Here is an 18447-nt window from a genome sequence, read left to right as displayed (position 1 = left end):
ACCTCGAAAAAAATGTTTCTTGTTAGGTCACAGGTCGATTGCAATTGCCAATCATTGTGTTTGGAAGAACATATCCATTTGCGATGCCCCATGAGACAATCTTTTGTCGAGCATCAAGCGTCGGACATCCATCATGATGCTTGTTGAAGAAGGGGAGGAAGAGGGACGTTTAAAGTGGGATGAGTGGACTTAGAAAGATTGACATAGGGAAGGCATTGGGTGTCGAGCCTTCGGCCTACCATTTATTGCTTATCAAAGAGGGAACAAAAAAGAATAGAGAAAATGTTGATAACTCGAAGCTTGAAAAGATACTTAGAGGAATTGTGGTGGGAAAATTCGAGCATTAGGCATTGGGAAGAATGTTCATTTCTTAGCAATAGATGAATAAGGGGAATATTGAAGGCTTGAAACCCAAAGGATCAACATTTAGGTAATTTTTTGGGATCAAGATTTGGGTGATTGAGGAGGGGAGGTTTGCGAATGGGGATGGGTACCAAAAGTGGTTAGGAGAGAAGGTAGATGTCGATGGCCCAAAGCTTGATAGGGAAACTTATCTAATTTTTCCAAATTGAGCGAGATGGGGCATGGAGTTGATGGCAATGGCATGTAGATTTGAAGGTATGCGGAAGCTTGAAACCTCAACAAGTTCAACATTTAACCAAATTTGAGTTTTTTTGACTTGGGATTTTTGGCGAAGATAGAACAAGGAGGGCAAAAGCAAATAACAGAAACACAATATGCAAGGTGGTCCATTTAGGATCCCTTAGATCGGTTATAGCTAATGGACCACAAGGGTAATGCCAACAATAGTTTGGTTGTTAACATGGAAAGTGCATCTTAATTTCCTATAAGAGATTGTATTTGCAAATGGAGTATCATGGAGCTCTTTTGCCTTATCCAAAGTTGTCACGAACTTGTAGTCAACAAACCTAGAGTCTTCCATGAAAGTGTTTTGAAACACACAAGCAACACAAAAGGAGAATGTGTTACATACTACTAGGACTGATTACATAAAAAGCCAAACAACAAAACCTGATTACATAAAAGGCTCTATTGCATTAAAAAGTTTGATTACAAAGCCCAACTACATTAAAAGATTGTCATATGGCTAGGGTACATTGTATGAACATCATTCTTTTGCATTGTACAACCAACACTCTCTTGCATTGTATGGCCAACATCCTCTCACATTGTACAATGGTTCTCTTAGTTCCTTTGTGTTGTATGATGACTTTGTAATATCCCCCATAATTGTTTTTCAATTATTTTCAGTTTCAATCAACACAAACACCCGTTAGGGTTAGAAAATGAAATCCAAATGCTGCTGTAAGTGTAACCCTTTCCACCTTTGGATCACCGAGAGCCCAATCTGGGAGGGTGAGAGCATGCAGTGTAGAGGGGATCATTAGATGCTAGAAACTGAAATTGATTACAAACTTGGTCGGCAAGCCAGCCCCTTCCGCTTATACAGCGGGATATTGAAAACAATGCAATCACTTGGCAGTAAACCAACCAAAGACAAGCCAAGGAATTGAAGAATGCAATCACTCAACCGCTTGTTTAGCGGGAGGACTAGAAATGGAAATTACTATCAACTCACTGCTTATTCAGGGGGAGGACAACATTACAATCAACTCAACCGCTTATGCAGCGGGAGGATAGTATTACAAATTGCAAATATAGGTGGCTAGTCAGCCTCTTCCACTTATGTAGTGGGAACAATGAGAAATCCAAGAGGATAGCTGTTAGTACTACTAACCAGCTTTACAATTCATTACAAAGATTTCAAAATTTATGAAATATTGCTAATCCAAGATAGGCGGCCTGGCCATTCTCTCCCACTCAGATAGTGGGACAGCAGAAAGCCAAAAAGTTGCTGTTAGTAATACTAACCAGCATTACAATGAATATATAATTGGACAACCAAGTGCTGATTAAGAATTGACAGTTGCAACAAGAACTCCAAACATCCTCTAACAACCCAAACAATTCACACTCTCAAGAACTCACTCAAAATCTAACTTTCAAAAATCTGATATAAAGACAGCAGGCTGGAAATGCATAACCAGCAACACCAATCCACACCAAAATGCTTCTAACTCACTCAAAACTCCCTCAAATCACCCCCCAACACACCACATTGACAATATGCATTAAGTGACCAAGTACAAACTGGAATACAACAGCAACATGACCCTAGACAAACAACACACATCCCAATGCACCCCCTAAAAAGTACGGCTAGGCTGAAAAGGTATGATTTGCATTTAAAAATTGAAGACTCAAAATTAGATGCCGAAAACTTACAAAGTCCATCGCCCAGTGCATAGAAATAATCAGAGCCAATACCTAGAATCAACAGGAGCCCGCACAGAGACTTAGGAGTGAAAATATGCTATAGAAATAATTAGAGCCAATACCTAGAATCAACAGGAGCCCGCACAGAGACTTAGGAGTGAAAATATGCTATAGAAATAATTAGAGCCAATACCTAGAATCAACAAGAGCCCGCACAGAGACTTAGGAGTGAAAATATGCTTCAGCCATGACGCCATCCAGTAACCTGGAAACACTCAAACTCACACAGAAATTGGAAAACCAATTGATGCAATCCATTCTCAATATGCTCTATCTATTCCTATAAATGAGAAATAGTCTCTCCACAACTAGGTGCTATATCTCAAGCACGAAACTGACACAGGCTAGGAAGCTCGCAACTTCGAAGCACAAGTCTGGCACGATTCCGGCAGCACTTCGTTATACAAATTTCATGGATGGATAAAATGAGAGCCCAAGGCTTCAATTTATAACTTTTGTCAAGCCAAATTCAAATTCAAATCCCTTAACATGGTGCCCAAAATACCATTCATTTCATTTCACTTCATTTCACCTCCTAGGCAAAGTTCGCCCAATGCAAATTTCACCACAAAATCGCCACTTTGGATAAATAATAGTTTATAACATAAAGTGTAAAGTGGGCGCTCCAAAAATGACTTTAGAGGAATAATATAACTTAGGCACAAAATTGCTCCATTCACTTAAGTTATATTTTTTGATTAAAGTACCATGTCGAACCCCTTAAGTCAAAACACCAATTACACCTAGGCCAAGGATAATTAAAGTATTTTTTTATTAAAAAGAATACTTTTTCCCTTCCAAATACTGATTATTGCCAAAACGAGTTGAGACTAAGTCAACTGACTTGAACAACTGAACCTACCAAGAATAGAATTGTTAGATATAGTACTTACTAAAAATAATAAGTCCAAGAAACTTCACGAAAAAGATTGTTCTTTGAACCCTATGGCTCAACTCGAGAAACCTAGAAAAACCCAGTAATCATGACAACTGACATCAACTTACTAAAAATAGTAAGTTCTGCAAACTCCCCTGAATTGATTGCATGTCATACCTCTGTGAAGCTTACAGAAAACCCAGAAGGAAATCTTGATTCATTTTGCCAAACTCCAACCAGAACATCCCTAAAAATTGCGAGGAGTCCTCGTAGAAAATAGGAAACACTAATTTTCCACTTCCAGTTAGCCTACGGGTCTCCGAGATAGGCTAATGGCCACTGACTTGCTTACTGCTGAGAAGGGGACATTACAGACTTCAAGTGCATGGTGTATGATATATCTCGTTTGTAGGGCCAAGAGTGAGGTATGTCATGCGACAAGGAGAAGGGTACGATTTTCTAATAGTACAGTGCTACATATCTCATTCCTTGCCATTGTACAAGCCTTGCTGTCTATTACATTGTATGACATCTACAAACTTCTTGTTGTATAGACCCTACAACTATCTACATCGCATGACGTTTGCAACTTCCTGCATTGGTGATATGCTACACTGTTCCTCCTGTGTACGAAATCTTTGCATCGTACAACTAACTTCTTCGTCCATTTGCATTGTATGAAAAATAAAGTAATATATTCTTATCATACAACAAAGTAATTCTGCAATTGCACGAATATTGAACTCGCCTATCAACATCAAGGAGTGTGATTTTGCAATAGTATGGTAAAGTAGATTATTTAGGAAACATTGTTGCCATGTACAACCTCCTTATATCGTATGACTACCAAAGCAAATCTCCATTGCCCAATATTCATCAATTATACGCCTTGCCATTGTATGACACCATCAAAATCTGAAGACTATAAGACCCTCCAATCAACCAAGTAGTTATTATTACCACTTTGTGGAAAGAAGCTGGTCTGAAGCATTATTCACATATTGACATACATTGGTTAAATACTTCAAAATCTCTATTTTTTGCTTTGTCAACATTGTTCTTTTCCTCTTAGAAAAGCATGAAAATGATGTGCACCCAAACCCCTACCACCTTGATTTGATTTACCAATATCGACATCAGTTTGGAAAGTCTTCCTTGATGTTATTTGATGTTTACTTGTCATTTGGAAGATGACATTTTCTTTTTGGGGGGATGATCTAGTCAATTTATAATGTCTATTATTATGTCTTGATAATATGGGTTAATCGACTATGTATCAAGTGTTTGTCAGCTAAGGGTATTTATAAGAATCGGGTGGCTAATGGTCGTGTTGCTCTTGGCATGTTGGATCCTTAAATAGATTGTTTATTGTCAAGGAAAGTAGTATGATCTAGTCGAATCAACTCTAATCCTTGGCTGATCATTTCTCATCTTCTTTTGTAATGATTTCACGTGTAAATAAATATATACTTTACTTTTGTATCTGTTATGTATTGTCATCTCTATTATTAATTCATATATTCATTTTATTAGATAGAGCAATAAACAATGAAGTGATTGATAGTGAAATATGCTTCCCAATGTCATTCCTAGTCATCCAACATTGTAGCCTCAATTTTACCTTTGAAAGTCGGAATATCTAGGTTGACATGTATTGTAAATGGGTTTTGGGGATGTGTGGGAACAAGTTGTTCAATGCATTGTTGCATTGGTACAAGCTGACATATGAGTTCATAGAATCGTTTGAAGAGTTTAAGTGTCGTTCTTCCAAGGCTATGTTGATCTTCTTTAAATTTTGAAGACAATTTTAATTTTTTCTTTGCATCACTCATTTCCCTCTTGTTGTGATGTTCATCTATTATCTCATAAAATTAATCTAGTGAACAACCTTTCTTCTATTTTTGTGCACACATTTGTATTGACATGTTTGAAGCATTGGTTTGAGACCAATGATTTGGATCCCAAGTGCTTTGGGTTACAAAACAATCTTGAGAAAGATGGGTTTATAGATTGTGGAGGAAAACAAGAATTTAATAGACCAACACACAATCCACATATGCAATCTAAAGGCTTTAGCAAATATGTATGGTACTATGCAAAATAAAAAATGAATAGGGTACGACTACTGTTATAGATTGTGGGTCAATAACTGAAGAATCTTTGTGATTGGAAAGGGGCAAATGTATCAAATTGGTTTGCCTACGATTATCTAGTAATTTGTCCTCTTACTAATAATGCAAGAGATGAACACATATGTATATTATGTTATAGTTACAATAATGAAGTTGTAATGGCTTGTCTTGAAACACTAACCTTCTAATTGCTTGTTGGTGAGTCTCATGATGGTTGGCATTTTGTTTCATGACTAGAGAAATCTATGTGTTTAGATTTTTTAATGTCACTAGGTGTGCATGTGAGGCTATGCAAAGTCATGCACAATGAGGCACGTGATACAAAGTCTTATGTGGAAGGTGTGATTGTTGTGGAGGAGAGCATGGAAGTTCTAAAGATTGTCAAGGCAGTCGCAATGATCCTAGAGGCTTGTGGGGCTGCACTTTGATCAGGTGTAGTCATGCTAAGTGCTTGTGAGTCTTTTGTTTTAGCTTTATGCTTTTTGTCTTAGTTTTTCTTATTAGTTTTAAGTTTAACAATTAATTTTTAATTAGTTTTAAAGTTAATAATAGTAATAACTTCCCCAAATCTAAAGAGCATGTTCATTCAGGCTTTTGCTTAGCATTTTGTGCATATGGAGTGTTTACATAGTTTGTATTGTTTGATAATTTTAGGGTATATGTAATGTCTCTACTAGTTAGAGATCACTGTCCTGCAAAACATATTGTTAGAACACAACAAAAATATATACATAACTAATCTGATTGCAATTAAAGTTCAATTACTTAATTAACACTAATCTCAATTCTTAAAAAGGATATGAGTGCAGCATTGGGACATGTCCTTAGGCGGCTGTGAAGCTCGCCTTCTTGGAACCTATCTTGGTTCCAAGCCATACCAGGAAATCGAAGGTTAATTCGATTCCTGTCTTGGATGTAATTTCTTACACCCAAGCCATCCAGGAAATCGAAGGTTAATTCGATTCCCGTCTTGGATGTAATTTCTTACACCCAAGCCATACCAAGGAAGACCATCATATATGATAAATTCCTTGCCTTGGATGATGCATCTCATCATCCAAGTCTACCAGAGAGGACCGGCCGGATCCGTCTCTTTCTTGGATGAACTTTGTCAACCAAGCCATAACCTATATGCATATAGATATTCAGTATATACTGCCTACTAGGGATTATCATAATCCCTCCATTAGGCTAAGGGAATTTCCTCCCTACAGCCTCCATCATATAATCACATTTATATTACATTTTACGATTCATTACTATTTTCCATTCCATAATTTACATCTATATTTACATATTCTTTAATCTTTTTAATGATCCTAAATATACATACATATTCTACATGGGTACCTATCTTTATTGCTACATTCATATAAATAAACATTAGTAATATATGTATTCATAAATATGCCTTAATATATATGTGTGTGTGTGGTACACACATCCACACACATATATACCTTATGACTCTTAATTCCTCTTACCTGTACGCAGATCGCAGTCTGTTGTTGAAGTCTACACACTGTAATTGTCGTCTGCAGTTCCGCTGAAGTCCTTCCTTCCTCCTTGCTCTGTCTACGCAGCAGTAACCACTTCTCTTTTCCTATGTTCCCCCTACCTCCCTTCTTAACTCTCTGTGTCCTCCCTTATACCCCATGAAGGGTTGCATCCCTCCACGGGTCCCTTCCGCACGAAGGGATGCGGCGGTGGTCGCAGCCCAGGCTGCGATTACCGTCGCATCACTTCGTGCGGAAGGGACCTGTGGGTGTTCCCTTTGTATTTTCCATAGTTCGTAGTTTAGTTTATAGCATTGATTTAATAATACTTTTCTTATTATTAAATATATTGACATTTAAAACATTTACTTTAATAATACTTTTCTTTATTATTATATATTAAATACATTACTAGTTTAATCATTTATTTAATAATACTTTTCCTTTATTATTTTATATATTAAATATATTAACATTTTAATCATTTATTTATAATAACCTTATTTAATTAATCAATATTTAATGATTTATTTCCTCTTATAATATTTTAACATCATTTCAATAATTGACTTTATCACATTTCAAGAATAAGTATTAATATATATTAATTAAAATACTTATTTAATAAATAAATAAATTTCAAATAATCATTCGTTTGTTAATCATTATATTAATTAATAACTACGTTGCCGGTTCGGGTTCAGGCACCGTTACGGCAAAATTTTGAAAATGGGTTTGGGTTCGTTAGTACAAAACCATGTAAATTATATATATATGCAGCCTATAAGCATAAATTAAGATTAACATGTCACATAGCATCATATAAACAACAAAACCAACATAAACTTGTAATCATAGCATCATGATCATACCATAACAACATCATATACATCAAGTTTAATATCAAAATGATAAAATATTCAAGTATCATTGTTTCAACTTTCAACAATTTAAAGTTTGATCATCAAATGGATTCTCTAATTCGTCATCCTCATTCTCCTCCTCCTCATCATTGACATTGACATTAGATGAATCAATGCCAATGCCAATGACACTTGCTCTTGCGCTTTAAGTTTGCTCGCTATCTGAGTCATCAAATGCAACAAGCTAAGAAGTGAATTTATCCAAATCAGTATGTTTTGGCTCCATATCCCACATCTTCATTTCCCCTTGCTTGTAGTCATGTTGAAGCGTGTAAAATGAGCCAAGTTAATGTTTTAAAACTCACTTTTAGGGTCATTTTAATTTTTTATGTGGTGGAATTCAAAAATAAATAAATTTTGCAAAAAAAAATCCATTTTTGGGCTGTTAGACCCCTGGGTTCGACTTGGGTCCTCTTGGGTTCAACCTGGGTCCTCTTGGGTTCGACCTTGGGTCCTCTTGGGTTCGCCTTGGTTTGAACCAGGCTTGTGAACCACGAACCCTGTCCGAACCATAGGCGAACCGGACCTGAACCCCGAACCAGGACCGTATCGGACCAGTACCAGGGGTCTAGGGGGCCGAACCCGGTAACTCAGGTTAATAATAATACTTGCCTCATTTAGGATCGATATAACGATCAAGGAGGGCACATGACAGTCCATCCTTCCTGAAATTGCTTGTCCTCAAGCAACTAATATATTTCTCAACTAAATCATCTCCCAGTAAAAAAAAACAAAACACAAGGTATACATATGTAAAGGTATGAAACACACATGAAGTTTATGCACAATACCGGTATTCATCCTATACGGAAATACACATGAATATGAGTACATTCAAGGTGTGCAACATATGTAATTCGCATGGATACAATTAAGGCATGTAGCACACATGTGGAATATATGTAGTATATGAAGTATGGAGTATACTCTGGAATTTGCTTAAGTAACATGTAGTTCACATAGGAATTCACTTAAGTCAAGAAGTGAATGTATATAGCACATATAATTTCATTTGAGTATGGACCATATACCTAAACACACGTATGAATCATATATGGAAATATAGGTGAATCATCCACAAGACTACCTTCAAGGCATGAAGTATGTACATAAGACATGTAGGGCTTGAAGCAGTACACAAATGAACATAAGGTACCACGTATGTATAAGAAAAGGTGGTCATGGAGTGAACATGCTAAAGACACATTAGTCCTCAGGCACACATAAAAACACAAGGCAAACATGCTGCAAGTGTAACAGACACGAGGAAAACACATGAGTATACGTAGTATATAAGCAAGGAGTACTTGAAGCGTACATGCTGAAGACATGACAACTTTGAGCATTCTCATAAACAACCATACAAGACACCCATAATGAAAGGTTAAAAATATTATCAAATATGGTGAATAGTCGTTAATTTGTTGTATGCTTAGCTCTCATAGATTGCACGAGTCTCCTCTTCCTCATTCTCCTCTATCTTACAAGATGGTAGATTTATTGTGCCAAGGGCACATGACACAGTCTACATGCAACTTCCTCAAGGTTTGCTACCTATCTTGGGACATTTTCGTCATGTGACTAATTTATTCAGCCTTTCCCCCACACACTCCCTATCTTTGCAAGCATTAGAGAAAGGTGAAGAATCAGAACACTGAAATCATTAGGTTAAGAATTCAATTTAATACGACACTATTGTAATTACCTTGTCAATTATTTACTTAGGGCAAGAAGCTTTCAAATGCATACACATGTAGTATGAAGTATACATGTGAAGCACATAAATACAAGTAAGGTACTCAGTGCAAACGAATGCATTCATGCCAATAGACTTTAAAGCAGGATACATGTACATCAGTACGTAGAACACGCAACATATGAAACCTTTATGACATGAGCCATACACCTATGAATACCCACTAGGTAAGGAACGCACGTGCATAATAAATTTGGTGTTTCTCATTTGAAAAGTACACACATATATAAAGAGTAATGTTGTAATTTTGTCCCACAGGATGGCACGATTATGCTCTGATACCACTGTAATGTCCCTACTAGTTAGAGATCACTGTCCTGCAAAACAGATTGTTAGAACACAACAAAAATATATACATAACTAATCTAATTGCATTTAAAGTTCAATTACTTAATTAGCACTAATCTCAATTCTTAAAAAGGATATGAGTGCAGCATTGGGACATGTCCTTAGGTGGTTGTGAAGCTCGCCTTCTTGGAACCCATCTTGGTTCCAAGCCATACCAGGAAATCGAAGGTTAATTCGATTCCTGTCTTGGATGTAATTTCTTACACCCAAGCCATCCAGGAAATCGAAGGTTAATTCAATTCCTGTCTTGGATGTAATTTCTTACACCCAAGCCATCCAGGAAATCGAAGGTTAATTCGATTTTTGTCTTGGATGTAATTTCTTACACCCAAGTCATACCAAGGAAGACCATCATATATGATCAATTCCTTGCCTTGGATGATGCATCTCATCATCCAAGTCTACTAGAGAGGACCGGCCAGATCCGTCTCTTCTTGGATGAACTTTGTCAACCAAGCCATAACCTATATGCATATAGATATTTAGTATATACTGCCTACCAGGGATTATCATAATCCCTCCATTAGGCTAAGGGAATTTCCTCCCTATAGCCTCCATCATATAATCACATTTATATTACATTTTACGATTCATTACTATTTTCCATTCCATAATTTACATCTATATTTACATATTCTTTAATCTTTTTAATGATCCTAAATATACATACATATTCTACATGGGTACCTATCTTTATTGCTACATTCATATAAGTAAACATTAGTAATATATGAATTCATAAATATGCTTTAATATATATGTGTGCGTGTGGTACACACATCCACACACATATATACCTTATGAATCTTAATTCCTCTTACCTGTACGCAGATCGCAGTCTGCTGTTGAAGTCCGCACACTGTAATTGTCGTCTGCAGTTCCGCTGAAGTCCTTCCTTCCTCCTTGCTCTGTCTACGCTGCAGTAACCACTTCTCTTTTCCTATGTTCCCCCTACCTCCCTTCTTAACTCTCCGTGTCCTCCCTTATACCCCGTGAAGGGTTGCATCCCTCCACGGGTCCCTTCCGCATGAAGGGATGCGACGGTGGTCGCAGCCCAGGCTGTGATTACCGTCGCACCACTTCGTGCGGGGGGTAATTGTGGGTGTTCCCTTTGTATTTTCCATAGTTCGTAGTTTAGTTTATAGCGTTGATTTAATAATACTTTTCTTATTATTAAATATATTGACATTTTAATCATTTACTTTAATAATACTTTTCTTTATTATTATATATTAAATACATTACCAGTTTAATCATTTATTTAATAATACTTTTCCTTTATTATTTTATATATTAAATACATTAACATTTTAATCATTTATTTATAATAACCTTATTTAATTAATCAATATTTAATGATTTATTTCCTCTTATAATATTTTAACATCATTTCAATAATTGACTTTATCACATTTCAAGAATAAGTATTAATATGTATTAATTAAAATACTTATTTAATAAACAAATAAATTTCAAATAATCATTCGTTTGTTAATCATTATATTAATTAATAATAATACTTGCCTCATTTAGGATCGATATAACGATCAAGGAGGGGACATGACAGTATACATTATATGCATTTGTAAGTGGTGGCAGTATATCAAAAAAATAGAGTTGAAACAATAGTCAAAAAATTTATATTTAGAATTTAATTGTGTAAAGTTAAATATTTTACTAATATTTACTATATGTATTTTTAGGTTAACTTTTATTTAAAGGGTAAACACTTTTGAGTAGTGCTATGAATTGGCGAGGCTGCAAATGGGGGACCTCATCCTCAACATGAATACTCAATAATACCATCCGATACTAGGGGTTTGAACATTGGTGGCAAGAACCACAATGCCATGAATTAACCATCACACTATGCCATTACTGGCTTTCTAGGTTAAATTTTAGTTTTTAAAATTCATTTAAAATTAAAAATAATATATTGTCAAAGGGGTTGAGCTTAATTGGTAAATCATTGGGTTCTTATTGTGGAGATTCAAGTTCAAATCTACAAAATGACATTGTATATGGAAACCTAAGTTGAGATCTAATGTTGATATCTTAGTGTGACTCTTAGACTTCCAATGTAACATCTAAGTTGTAATGTAATGTTGATATCCAAGTGGCTCCTAAGACTTCTCATGTTGATATTGAAGTAAAAAATATAACGTTTATATATCTAAGCATCTCTTAGACTTCTACTGTTGATAGCTAAATAGTAAATTGTTAAGTCTAATGTGGTTATCTAGGTTGAATTATTTGCAGGTGTTAATGAATGAAGGGAGGAGGTACCCCAATTTTTCCACAAGATCGGGTCGGCCTAAAACTTCTGACTTACAATAAAACAAAAAATAAAATAATATATTTATATTCTTCGAATTTAATCATGATTTTTCTTAATGATTTTATCACTTGACAAATTTGTATTGAAGTTAAATTTTGTCGAACTTGAACACAAACACAAACCTTGTGACTTAGGTAAGCAGTAATCCATGGTGTTTAGACTCCTTGTAGGGTTGTTCTACACGGTCTGCTTATAAGTCTGGAAAGAAGATGCTGCATATTGAACTTTGAATTCACTGCAAATTTAATGTTAGCATAAAATAGCATTTGTCTACTGTAAGACATGAATTTTAGTATATGGTGATAGTTTTCTTTTCTCCATGGACTAATGTATAAATGATTGAATCAATCCTGCTGGAGCAGATGGTGTTCCCTTGGATGTTTGATGAGATTGGAGCTCTTCAGCCTTTGAAAGAGGCTGCTCATATTTTGGCTGCAAAGGAAGACTGGCCACCACTGTATGACATTGAAAGGCTCAGAAAAAACCAGGTATGTTGCATAATATTTGGATTTGATAAGATTGGCCCTTGGGTAACTGCAATAATACTGTACATTGGGAAGACTGCTACATGTGAAGTTTCACAGAAGATATGTTCATGCTTAATATGAATGGCTTAATGATTATAATGACGTGCTTTGTTTTTTATGATTTGTTTTAATTCCTTGCATATACAATTTCTTGATGTTTAAAAGACTCTGTCAAGCTGTGACACTGCATTTTCTTTAAGCTTTGTTGTGTCCTCTGAATAATTACCTTTTTCTGTGGATTCTGTCAAGGAAAATATTTATGGTGGTGTTTCATGATATAACTACAGTTTCCCAAATGGAAATCCAAAACACTGATGCGACCTCGATGCAGAGAGTTGCTATGAATTGTGAATCCAGAAAGGGGCACCTGAATGCAAGCAATCAATGGGCTATGTGGGTGGAAGCCCACACACTTTGAAATTCCTCATTAGAAGATCAAGTTCAGATCTACTATTTAATGGTTCTAAAGGAAATGGGGGAAATGGGCATATGTTTGAATTTGTTGCACACCTATTTATTAATGGGTGAGAAAGTCTGTGACTTTTGTTTTAAACAATAACTTAAGTAATTACAGCATTACAAATACTAATATACTGTCTCATACATTAATACCTTATGTCTAACACCGCACATACCCTCCAGGCCTCCTCATCTTATCCTTAATGCTTGCCAGGGACAATCCCAAGCTTTTCTCTAAATTTTACGAACTTATTAGGCCCAATTGATTTAGTCATTATATTTACAATCTGCTTCTGAATGGCACAATACTGAACACAGAAGTGCTCACTATGAACCAATTGTCGAATATAGCGATGATGAACTTTAATGTATATGGTATTATGGTCTAAAATTGATGTATTTTTTTGTTTAAAAAAACTATAATAATCATATTACAATGGAGTTGCTTTGGTTGTATCCAACTGCAAGTCACGTAGGATCTGTTGCAACCATACAACCCCACAATGTGCACTAACAATTATCTTGTACTCTATTTCAGTGGAAGACAAGGCAATTGTATGCTGAAGTTTGATTTGCCAAACAGTTCTTGAATTCATAACAAAAATATAGCCAGTAGTAGATCTCTTTTGAGTCAACCAAAGAAGCCCAATTAGGGTCTGTAGCCTGATAGTCTGAACTTTGAAGACTGCTTGTACAAAATGTGGAAGATCTTTGACATATCGGAGTACTCTTTTTTCTCATTGCATCAGACTATTTTCAGTTTTAATGAGAATTGAAAAAGATAGCTGACAACAAAATATTCAAATTTGTCATGTCAAAAGCTGAGCACAAATTTTCTTTTTCTTTTTGAATTGCGTTGGTCTTGGTACTGGCGATTGCTAAATCATCAACATAGACAATGAGAATCACAATATTTGTGCCATCACTGTTGACATATAGATTGAGATCAGAACTTCTTATTTATGCAGAATCTTGTATGTGCTGATTGGTTTTGATGAGGCTGTCTAACTCCTTACAAGGATTTAACCAGCCTGCACACTAGATGTTACATATGTAGCACCTAAAACCCTTTCAGATGTACCATGTAAACCTCCTAACTGAGATCCCCATTCAAGAAAATGCTCATAGTTGATTCCTTTCTGCCATAGTTGGAATACTTGCATGGAATTGGTGTAAATTGCAAGTACAAAATGAAAATGCATTGATTTGCCCAGATTTATTTATTGAGTCTTTGTTGATTACTCATTGGGCTCTGCTGTTTTTGCAAAAAACTAGTCCAATTTTTGTAGTTGGAATCACACATTTCAGGAACAGATTCGTCTATGGCTAAAATAGAAAACCATATGCGTAGTTGCTCAAAATTTGTCAAATCCGTGTGCCCGAATCCACTCTTGAGGATTTTTTTAGCAATCAAAGGAAGAGCATCCAACAAGCCATTGTCACAATCTTCACAAACATAGTTAATACCACAGAATATCAATCACTTTTTTTGCCATCCAAGGAAAAGACACGATCTACAGAGGATAAATACCACTCATGCTTGAAGATCCTGATTGTAGGCCATCATGCACAGCATAGAAAAGGGATTTACAGTTGTGGGTGGGTGTCTGAATCAATTTTCTTAATTGTAGGTATCATTCTTGTTGGCATTTGCAAAGGATGTAGATTGTTTTATTTATTATTATTTATAATTCATAGTAATAATAATGCATCTGACTTTAAAACTTTGAAATTTTGGATCTTTGATTTATTACCTGTGTTCTTTAAACACATCAATTTCAATATTTTTGTGTAATTGTTTTAATTTTATTTGGGCCAAATTTTGCCAAGTCCCATTTTGGAGTCAAAATTTGGGCTGCTGAATCTGAGTTTTGGAACTATGCCATTGCTGTGAATTGCTTTTGGTAAAAAGATGGGCCTTAGACTTATCCAAAGTACTATGTACCACACATGTCACCTTATACATCCATTTACATCCAATGCATTGCTTACTTCGTGAACATGCATTTGTGATTCTGGTTATTCTGGTTTTCTTTCGACTTCAGAAAAAGTAATTATCTTATGCACTTGATATAAGGTCCATGAGTGAGAAAAATTCACATGAATCTACAAGCTGATTTGTTGGGCTTTTGGGCTATGCATTTTGTTGGGAAGGTTCATCTTGTCACACACCTTGCAATCTGATGTACCGTGTAATACCACCTAGGTCTTTCTACTTTTGAGATAGAGGTGTTGGAGCAACACCTTTCAAAGCATCAACCTATCTAAATTAGATAATTGAGGTTGATGTGGGGCTAGGGATGGATGATCATTATCTTGCTATGTGCCCTGTCGAAACTCGATGCCTTGTGTTATTGAATCAAGATGTGACAAAATTACAACACCAGACCTAGTACCAAGTATATAATTGGATTCTAAATGTTGGTTAGAACTATTGTTACAATTTGATGGAGGATTACAAAAGAATGGCCTAGGTGTCTTTACTTGCATATCATTAGTACCTATGAATTCACTAATAGTAACATAAATAAGTCTATAAGCTTTTGGCTGCTAACTATAACTAGCAAATAAGTACTTACTATTCTTAGAATATAGCTTTTTTCTTTTAGTACTCAAAACTATATGCATAAGCAACATAATCACAAATGTGAAGATGTTTAACCTTTGTCTTTTGTATTGACCATGCTTCCTCAAGAGTCATTTATTGCAAGGTAATACTAATTTCTACTTTTTCAAACTTAATACCAGAATCACATCAATTGCATGATATCAACAACATAAGATGCAACAATTACATAGTAGGAGTATAACACTGTAATGTCTCTCTTTTTGGGAGGACACTGTAATGTCTTTAATATTTTAATTTATTATTATTATTTATTAATAAATCACGTTTCAACAAGGGGACATTACAAACACACGATTTATGTGGAAACCCTTGCGGGAGAAAACCATGAAAAAATATTGCTTTTGTATTAGAAATTTCTTACAATCTTTGTAGGCACCATTCCATAGGAGACACCAATCCTCTTTAGATGATTCATAGGCACCAACAACCCACTAGAGACACCAATCCCCACGACTGAGCACCAACTCAGCAAGAGACACCAATCTCCTTGAATATGAGGCACCAACTTCCAAAAGAATAAAGTGATGATTACTTATTTTTCTTTTTGAATCAGATCTAATTCTCCTTCACAAATTGGCTAAAAAATTCTCCAACAATCTGCCTTAAAAACCTCTTTAAAACTGCTCTCAAATCTGCACAAAAAGCTCCTTCTAGAACTTGGCTCCAAAACTACCTTATACAACTGCTCCAGGTCTGCCATAAGGTCTGCTTCGAAGTGATGCAAATTGTGATCCTAAGTATGGTTTAAATTAGGCACTAGATCTGCCATGGATCTTTAATTAGTGACAGCTCCAAATGACTTTTATATCTGGTCTTCCATAAAAGGAATCTCTAATTATCTTCTTATTCATATATATCCTCTTCTTCACAAATTTGTATATAAATCTAACCACAAATCTAACTTTGGATGATGTAAATCTTTCCTTCACAAGTCTGATCACAACTCTTGTAATTCTTTCCTTCACAAGTCTGATCACAAATCCAATAACTGATGTATATCCTTTCTCTACAATTTTGCCTTATATGACTTTTGTCTTTTGTGCCTTTGTCTTTTCTTTATTAAAGTAATCGCTGCCTTCTGAAGACTTTAATTGCTGCTTTGTCTTCTTCTGATCACAACTCTCCTTCTCAAATTTAACTTTGGATGATGTAATTCTTTCCTTCACAAGTCTGATCACAAATCCAATAAATGATGTATATCCTTTCTCTACAATTTTGTCTTATATGACTTTTGTCTTTTGTGCCTTTATCTTTTCTTTATTAAAGTAATTGCTGCCTTCTAAAGACTTTAATTTCTGCTTTGTCTTCTTATTCCAATAGCTGTCTTTGTTGTCTTATATGAAATATCCCAGATAGGATATGCACTATAATTCTGAAAATAATTTTCTCAATTCTGCCATAGGTAATTCTTTGCATTTTAGTTTTCTGCTCCAAACCCTAGAATTCTGATTTATATTTCTGGTTACAACAAATGTGGACAGCAAACACATATGCCAATAATCATCCCTTATGCTAATATCTTCAATCAAGATTTCATCCAACCATACATGACATAAAAAATGCAAACATATATATGGAACAAATCTGATTTCAGGATTATTCAATCTGCTGCTACAAATCAGAGATTCTAAACATGCAATTACATCCAAATACATAGGCCAAACATGCCCAAATACAACTCAAAAATCTGCCATTACACATCAGACCTATCAATACCAGAATGACATAAAATGATGCTCAAACTCCTTCCGATAATATTTCAACCTGCAAAGATATAACTTTGAAACTCCACAAATCTCTCCAAATTGAATAATAAAGCACAACTGTGAATTCATCGATAACTTCATCAAGTGGGCTGATCTGGGTTTCTGTCCAAATAGCCAAATCCTCTAGGGTTTTCGTCCTAGGGCTTACTGAAACTGCAAGCTAAAGCTCTCAAGCTCTCAATGAAAAGTTTCTTTGAAAATAAAAACTCAAGAATGAATCCTCATTGCACTTTTTCCTCCTTTTATTTTCGAAAGTAATACTTCATTTTATTTCTCTTTTAATTTACTTTTCTCCTCAAAAGTGACTTTACTTTATAATTTGAATTGACATTATTATAAAGTCACTTTATAAAATAAAGTAGGTTCAGCTGCTAATTAATTAAATTTAAATAATCCCATGGGACTTAAGAACTATTTAACATTTAATTAATTAATTATCACTCGAAGAAAAGGGGACATTACAGTCCTCCCAACCCAATATTGCTTGTCCTCAAGCAATCACATGTATCAAATCTGCATTAAGCTTAAATGTTCTAGCCAATACTTGGATCCCAAATTAATCTAGGACCTTGGTATGTCTTCCCATGTGTATCTCCTTCAAGCTTCCTCTGCTCCACTCTGATATAAACATCATTATGCCCAAAGTTGTGAAGCAACTCATCATGATCCCAATGAAGTAGTGCACCAAACATGCCAATGCCAGGATCCCAATTCAGCATGCTCTCACACCAACGAAAAGTGGAGGAATAGATGTCTCTTATCATGCCACCAATGCCAAATATCCATCTAAATTTGAATGAGTTCCCATGGATGTGAGAAATTATCATAACAAGTGCAC

The 18447-nt window shown here is 35.4% G+C and overlaps 1 protein-coding gene across 2 annotated transcripts in view; it reads left to right on the top strand.

Annotated features, from left to right (window-relative positions):
• Positions 1-18447, top strand: part of LOC131073092 (uncharacterized) — a 120166-nt gene that overhangs the window by 35421 nt on the left and 66298 nt on the right. For both annotated transcript variants that reach the window (XM_058009455.2, XM_058009456.2), the window contains exon 10: positions 12591-12716. In XM_058009455.2, coding sequence (XP_057865438.2) covers positions 12591-12716 — 126 coding nt within the window. The remainder of the gene's footprint in view (positions 1-12590; positions 12717-18447) is intronic.

The sequence above is a fragment of the Cryptomeria japonica genome, chromosome 7 (genome assembly GCF_030272615.1).
Source record: "Cryptomeria japonica chromosome 7, Sugi_1.0, whole genome shotgun sequence".
Taxonomy (NCBI): domain Eukaryota; kingdom Viridiplantae; phylum Streptophyta; class Pinopsida; order Cupressales; family Cupressaceae; genus Cryptomeria; species Cryptomeria japonica.
Note: the sequence above shows the minus strand (reverse complement) of the source record. Positions and strands in the feature narration are given on the sequence as shown.